This window comes from Schistocerca americana, unplaced genomic scaffold (assembly GCF_021461395.2).
Source record: "Schistocerca americana isolate TAMUIC-IGC-003095 unplaced genomic scaffold, iqSchAmer2.1 HiC_scaffold_22, whole genome shotgun sequence".
Taxonomy (NCBI): Eukaryota; Metazoa; Arthropoda; class Insecta; order Orthoptera; family Acrididae; genus Schistocerca; species Schistocerca americana.
This window is the reverse complement of record NW_025725928.1, coordinates 2,970,819-2,979,130: the sequence shown is the minus strand read 5'-3', so window position 1 is coordinate 2,979,130 and position 8,312 is coordinate 2,970,819. Positions and strand designations below refer to the sequence as shown.

Below are 8,312 nucleotides of genomic sequence, written 5' to 3'. Positions count from 1 at the left end.
TCATCCAGTAAGCACACGGTCATATATCATAATAATTAACTGTTTTGTGGCTTTGGTAAATTACCCAAAATCCAGTAAAGGAATTAATCGGGGGTGTTTCAACACGAATGCTTAAAAATTCTTTTGTAGTTAACCTATTTTCAGATTATGAAGAGTTCTTTGTTACAGCTTGTATTTTTGTTCCAGGTGGCACTGAACTTGATGGCTGTAGTGATGTTGTGAAGGCACAAAGTCGGAAGTTGTTAAACCTTCAGAAACAAGATTTTCAAAAGTACTTCTTCTCAGATACCAATATTTCGCCCCAGTTTGTGTCGGATACACAGATGTCTCAGTTGTTGTCACATAATTTGAGTGTAGTGACTGAATCTAGAAAACAGTTTCTTTTGCTTCCCTGTACCCCAAGCATTATGTGCAATACAGGACTCCTAACAAGACAAACACACAGAGCACAGCCCTCTGTCTTCTCTTGCCGTTTCTGCAGTTTGGGAGCACAGTCCGGAAGTCTGACTCATGTTGACCGGACCGGCAGGGTGAAAATGGTCGACGTGGGTTCGAAGCTGGTGACAGAACGGACTGCTGCAGCACGAGCAAAGGTTTTTGTGGGACCCGAACTGATGAAACTCGTACGAGAAAATGGCCTGAAGAAAGGTGACGTACTTAGCATTGCTAGCCTGGCGGGAATTGTGGGGTCCAAGCAGACGTCCAGCCTTATCCCTCTGTGTCATAACATATCTTTATCCTCTGTGGCTGTGGACATTGAACTGGACTCTGCTCTCAACTGTGTGATTGTAACTGGCACGGCAAAGTGTAGAGGGCAGACGGGTGTGGAGATGGAAGCTCTCACTGCTGTATCGGTGTCTGCCTTAACAGTGTACGATATGTGCAAAGCTGTGAGTCATGACATTGTGATATCTGAAATAATGCTTGTGGCCAAAAGTGGGGGAACTAGAGGAGACTTCCACCGGACATGAGCATCTGTGTGGGGCAGTGAAATAAGTTAAGTATACCTGGTGTGATGTAGGCAAATTTCAAAGTCTGTTCATAGTTATCATAAATTATATACACATCGAATTGGCCTGAATATGAGTTGCACCTTTAATTTCGAAAAAGAGAGAAACTTAATTAAAAATAATTTGTCAAGTTGCCCATTTATAAAAGCTTTTCAAAATGTGATTTACCCTTAACCAGTTTTTTTGTAGTACACTGTAGATAAATTACACACAAAAACAAAGCTTTCAGTTGCAGTTTTCATGTAAGACACTCTTAACTTCACTAACATTCATTGTTTTGTCACTGTCAGTATTTTTGTCACTCTCCTCCCAAAGTACAGTGGCGTCGCTACAATCCCGGGCATTGCATGTGCAGCATTTCTTGAACCGTACCTTTAAAAAGCACATCTGTTAGATGAATAACTGTGAGTTTGAAATTTGCAACGTAACTGTACCGAATTCCAAATCTCTCTCTCTCTCTCTGTGCCCTCCCCCAGCTGTGTGGTAGTGTCCTCTGTGTTGCTCTATTGTCTCAATTTTTGATGGTCCCATGCTGTGAAAGTTGAGGTGAAGTGTTCATTCTTAAATAAATAGTGTGTATCAGCTCTTTTCTCCTAGGATCAGGTTGTCATTGCTGTGTTCATTGATGTAAAATGACACTTTTTTAACAGTTCCTAAAAGGTGCACCACTTCATTGACACTTTTGCTCAGGTGTAGAGCATATTGGCCAGACTAATTTACATGTTTCAGCTTTACACTGTATGGTATCCTCTTTTGTAAAAGGCCTATTATCTTTCTTGTGTGTGACTTGTCCAGAGATTGAAAATGTTTTATTTTGTAAGTTACCAATCCAGAACAGGTTTCTGTCAATTTAATTCTTCAGGTTTTTCCAGAAGTTTGCTGAAATTCCCGAGTTGTCCTTTGCACAGTCGGACATCATTGTCTTCCTCGCATATTTCGGTGACATTAGTTGTTGCTTTCACAAAGTGCTACTTGAGACTGACCGTCAGATGGAGCAGGTCTGTAATTTGTTCCCTCTGCCTTCGTGCTTCATCTGCAATCTGCTCTGACAGACATCATCCTCGGGTATCCGTGTTGCGTGATATTCCGAGTGTCATCTACACTCACGGGCACGATTCTTGTGTGTTATGTTTTCAGTCCAAGCTGGTTGGTAGAATTCTGTTTGCAGGCTGTCCCCGTTTGGGGACAAGGATCGGCAGGGCATGAAACCCTAATCTTTCATCTTTCAGTTAACTCAAATGTCGAGTGTCACTTTTTTCATGTACTGCGGTTACAAATATAAGAAAATACAAAATGAAAATTTCTCAACATAGTCATGTTTCTTTTCAGTATGTTTCTCAGATCAGTACACTGCAATGCAAATATTCCATTAAAAGAATATATTTTTGATTGTTTCTTCAGTCAGAGATGCATTGCCTTTTTGACTTAACAATCAATGTCAAATCATTGTCCCTCAAACAATCCTGCAGGGGTTTGACAATGTGAGACCATGGCTTTATGGAGCATCACCTAGAATTAGCTGCCGTCTTTTCTGACATGATTTTAAATCAATGCTATCATCACTGTTTCTTTTGCTTAGGGTTTTGAGTCTAGGAATGATGCAAACAATCCCTAGCCCCCTTTCTTCCTTCATTTGGTAGCCTTGAGCAAATTGAATATTCCTGCTTTTGTTTGTATTTATTAATCTGTTTGTGCCTCTAATTCTTAAAAGACTTCATTATGACACTAATAATCTGAAGCAGCAAATTTGGGGAAAAAGAGCTGCATCCATTTATGCTGTTGTAAAATGGAGGAATTGGTTGTAGTTGGAAAAAAAATCTGCCTTTTACAACTGCTGATTTTTGTCATTTATTTTACGTAGCCCACCCATGATCTACAATCAGGTCTTCTTTTTTATGTTGTATTTTTTATGATAATGTTGAAACATAGATGATTGTTATGCATCTTTGCAGCACCTAAACTTGAATATTGTACTTAAAAATGTTATTTGTTGTCTTTTTTAAATTAAATTGTTATGTTAAAGAAGTGAATTAAATGATTGTTGCCTGTGACATAATTTTGTAGCAGCTAAAATTAAATGCTGGTCTTCAATATTTTAATTGTTATAGTTTGGGGTATGATTGTTGTAATTAGAAAATGAATACGTGCCTTGTGCACTATGTTGTTACAGTAATTTGGAGTTTATTTTGTACATCATCTGGTGTAAATTATAAGAATTTAAGCAAAAACTTCTGTCTCTCAACAGATTTCTTAATAACACTATTCCAGTAACTGGATATGCATATTGAAATATTTGTGTTGTATATTAGATTCTATGACCTGTACCGAGGCAATATTTTGCGGTTGCAAATTTTCTTGACTATTATTATGTGTGTGTGTGTGTGTGTGTGTGTGTGTGTGTGTTGCTTATGCCCTACATACGAGTCCTCCAAGGTTCTTATGATCTGACCAATGTACGACATGCCAAAATGCTACAGCTGCATGGGGAGATACAATTAAATCCCATCCCCCCTCTCTCTCTCTCTCTCTCTCTCTCTCTCTGTCTCTCTCCCTCTCTCTCTCTCTCTCAAAGATCGGCAGGTTCAGGAATCTAACACAGAAAGAATTTAATCACAGTTTCTTTTTCATCTCTATCATACAATGTAGTCCAATTTTTTGCTAATACAGATATAACATTTTGTGATTTATGTTGTGTACTCTTCAAAAGATCTAATGATGTCCTCATTCCTTTCTTATAAACAAAACAAAAAGAAACTGACAATAATTGTCATTAAAGTAAAACACAGAACAGTGTCTCCATAGCATCAATGAGCACATCCTTTCAGCACCTTTGACCCAGGCAGTGAACACAGCAGCAGTCAGTCTATGACTTGCAGCAGGTGAATCCCAGTCAGCTGCATTGCTCATGAACCCCACGTAAATAATAATAAACAAAATCTAACAATACACATAACCAAGTCTTGATTTGTGACAGTATACCGCTGATGACGAAAAAAATTAGACCCAAAGATTTTGAGATGTGGTACAATAGAACTTTTGCTCTAGTTGAAGCGGTAAGACACAAATGTTGTATTCACACTTTTAAAAAGCTCAGAAAAGTGTTATAACTTTTTCAGAAGTCTAAATCAAACTATGGAAACTCTCGGTAGGAACTTAGAAATATAGGAAATGATAGAGTGCTACTTACCATAAATACATGTTAAGAAGTCTATTTTTTTTTTCTTTTAACAAATCTAGCACAGCATATTACTGCCAAATTAGTCATTACCTATGATTGCCCCAGTGGCAGAAGTATGTATAATAATGTCAAAACGTTTGTGACACTACACACTAGGACAAGCTCAAGTTTCAGATACACGTTGATTGCGTTCTGGATGATGCTATCTACATGTTCATCCACACTCTGCAAACCACTATGAAGAGTATGACAGAGGGTACATCTCACTGTACCAGATATTAAAGCTTGTTCATGTTTCAAGACCATTTAAATCTTTCTCTGCATGCTGTAATTAATCTAATATTGTCCTCACGGTCCCTATGGGAGCAATAGTTACAAGGTTGTAACATATTCTAGAGTCGTCTTTTGGTAAGCATACTTTCTTAGGATAGTGTACATCTTATCTTGAGGCGTCTGCCAATTCAGTTATTTCAGCATCTCTGTGACACTCTCCCTTGGGTCAAACAAACCTGTGACCATTTGATCTGCCCTTCTCTGCATGCGTTCAAATCACCCATTAATCCATTTTGATACAGGTCCCACACTTTTGAGCAATATTCTAGGATGGATTATACAAATGATTTGTAGAATGACTGCATTTCTATGGTATTCTACCAAAAAAAATCTCACTCTTTCGCCTGCCTTACCCCTGAGTGGGCCTATATGACTGTTCCATTTCATATCCCTACAAAGTGCTCCACCCAGGTAATTGTATGAATAGACTTAATCCAAGCAAGACACCCTGATACTGTAGTCATACCACACTGCGTTTTCTTCATTTTGCAAAATGCACGATTTTACATGTCTGAACATTTAAAAGAAAGTTTGAAATTATCAAGATCTGACGAATGTTTGTACAATTTCTTTCAGACTGTGCTTTATTCTAGATAAATGCACTATCTGTGAAAAGAGTGCTTTACTATTAATATTGTCTGCAAAGTCATTAATGTACATGAACATGAACAGCAATGGTCACAACATACCTCTCTATGACACATCTGAGGTTACTTCTACATCAGATGATGACTCCCCAGCCAAGATAACATGTAAGTCATTCCTACCAAAATATCCTCAATTCCAGTGACAAATTTCACTCGATACCCCTCACAGTAGCAATTTTGATAATAAGCATCAATCTGGCACTAAGTCAAAAGCTGTTCAGAAATCGAGAAATACTGCCTGCACCAGTCGAGCCAGGAAGACGAAAGTTTGAAGGTCAGGTTGACAAAACAGATTTTTAATACTCTTGGTAACAACCTTTAAGTTTCTGATGTAGTTCAGGGGAATGACAAAGGGATCTTTGACAGGCTGGATTAAATCTAGGCGGCGTCTCAGACCGACCAGAGTTACAACTTTAAAGGCTTCTACGCTGAGCAAATACAACGGGCTGTTGGAGGAAGAATGCAAAGGCAGCTTCTAGTAATGTGCAATTGCTATTCTGCATGGTCTTTAATGGCCATTATCAAATTTTAAAAAATTAAGAATAACAATAACACAGTACACAACAGGAAGGGTACAGCAGACTTTCCCTGATTGTTCCTTACATTATCTTTCCTTGATTTTTTTTTTTTTTAATGATAATGTTTCTAAGTCTTTCCTGGTTTCCATTGAAAGGTTTGGATTGTTTCAAAGATTAATTTACACATTTTTTAATATTTTAATGTATTCTAGGACAGGAACTCAAAGAGCACAAGTATAAAAAAACTGCATGTAGGACATTCATGTAAAGCTTCCCATTTTTAACTGCAAGGTAATGGCAATCTATTTTGTTACAAGAAAATGAATTGGGACTTAGTTCTCCAGAGCTGATACTATTATAAGGAGTTGTGATGGAAGAACATGAGTTCCAAACAATGGATGCCTTGGATCTGTTTGCTGCTGCTTCTTTTTAATCTCTGCTGCTAATCCCATGAGTGAAAAATCTCTACCAATGAAAAAGTAGATTTGAATGACATTAAGTTTCTTCTCTTGTCGATAGTTGTTTCTACTGAAGAGAAATGAGTCTGGTCATCTTTGTCCATTTGCAGTAATTCAAAGGTGTCGTAGCACCTGACATGTATGCTTGAAAATAACAAACGATCAAAAATGTAATTAACAGAAGTATTGACAGCAGTAAGCTGTATTTATCACATTCAAAAAGTTTGTAATAGCTGTGGACCCTTGTTTTATCATGTCAATCCATTTGTGCCAATGGCTAACAGAGTACCATTCACCATCATGTCAAGTGGCAATAACAGTTTGCTTGCATCATAAATATTGAGTGTCAAAAGATAATTCTAACAATATGAAATAGGACAGATTGCTACTCACCAGTTAGAGCAGGCAATGGGCAGCAGACAAGCATACTGAAAAAAAAGAAACTGTCAGATACTATATACTCAAAAAAAAAACACTTAGGTACTGAAGGAATTATCCAAATACCAAATAGGGCTGAAATCAGTAAATGTGACATACATGTGAAGACAGAAAAATAATTACAGTTTCAGAAAAAACTGGATGATTTATTCAAGAGAAAGAGCATCACAAATTGGATGAGATGGTCCACCTCTGGCCCTTATACAAGCTTGGCTCTGGCTGATAGAGTTGTTGGATGTCCAACAGAGGGACATCATGCCAAATTCTATTCAAATGTCACGGTAGATAGTCAAAATCCCGAGGTGGTCTAATGGCCCTGCCCATAATGCTCCTTACATTCTCAATTGGGGAGAGATCCAGCAACTTTGCTGGCCAAGGTAGGGTTTGGCAAGCATGAGGACAAGCTGTGTGCAGACAGGCATTATCTTGCTGAAATGTAAGCAATGTATGGCTTGCCAAGAAGGGAAACAAAATAGGATGTACAGTATTGTCAACAGACAACTATGCTGTAGGGGTGACATCCATGTCACCCTTACAGCATAGTTGTCTGTTGACCAAAAGTGATCTGTTACGAAAAGAAATCGCACCCCAGATCATCAGTCCTGGTAGTTGGACCGTATGGGATGTGGCATTCACGGTGGTATCCCACCGTCTGGGGCGTCTTCAGACGCATCTGTGATGATCATTGAGGCTCAGTTCATAGTGGGACTCATCACTGAAGCCAATTATATTCCAGTCAATGCAATTCCAGACCAGGGAAGTGCCTGGGGACACACCAGATAGCAGTGCGATACCAACCCGGCTGCTGGCTGCCATACAGCCAAACGAGGACTGATGGTCTACTGTGCCATTTCTTTTCATAACAGGACCTCTTTGGTTGTCATCTGTGTCACCATTACAACACAGACATCTGTTGACGATATTATAAACCCCATTTTGTTTCTCGTCATGACAAGCCATCATTTGCTTACATTTCAGCAAGATAATGCCTGCCCACACGCAATTTGTCTTCATACTTGCCACACTTTATCTTCGCCAGCTAGGTCACGGGATCTCTCCCCAACTGAGTATGTCTGCGGCATTATGGGCAGGGCCACCCAACCAGCTCATGATTTAGACAATACAATGTGCCACTTGGATAGAATTTGGCTTGATGTCCCTCAGTAGGACATCCAACAAATCTATCAATGCCAAAGTTGCTCAAGAGTCAGAGGTGGACCAACTTGCTCAATTTGTGAAGCTCTTTCTCTTGAATAAATCATTCAATTTTTCTGACATTGTGCACGTACATCACATCTACATATTTCCATTCCACACAGATAATTCTTTCATGCTGCATAATGTTTATTTTCATCTTACGAGTGTAATCTAATGGACAGAGCCCACCTCAGCATAGGGAGTCTCTGCTGGTTGGGAGTGTGGAGGTGGACAGACAGAGAGAAGTGTACTAGGGGGACGTAATAGTGTGTGAGGTTGGAATGGGAGCAGGGGAGGGCATTGAGGTGTGGGGCCACAGGAACGAAGCCTAGAAACTCTAGCTGCGACATATTCTTCACTCCTGTAAACCCCGTTACCTAAACCTTTGCTAGTCTCTCTGTCTCACATATCTAGGCCTTTACCTGCTCCCACCCCGGCCTCACACCACCACACCTTCTAGATGAGGACTGTCCCATACTTTCTAATATCTAAAAATCTTCCTTCAATGTGCCAGTCTGCCACTCAGTGTCTCC

The 8,312-nt window shown here is 39.3% G+C and overlaps 1 protein-coding gene across 1 annotated transcript; it reads left to right on the top strand.

Annotated features, from left to right (window-relative positions):
* Positions 1-536: 536 nt before the first annotated feature.
* Positions 537-971, top strand: LOC124574492 (molybdenum cofactor biosynthesis protein 1-like). Its single transcript, XM_047131151.1, has one exon. It carries the CDS (start codon positions 537-539, stop codon positions 969-971), a length of 435 nt encoding a protein of 144 aa, XP_046987107.1.
* The last annotated feature ends 7,341 nt before the right edge of the window (positions 972-8,312 follow it).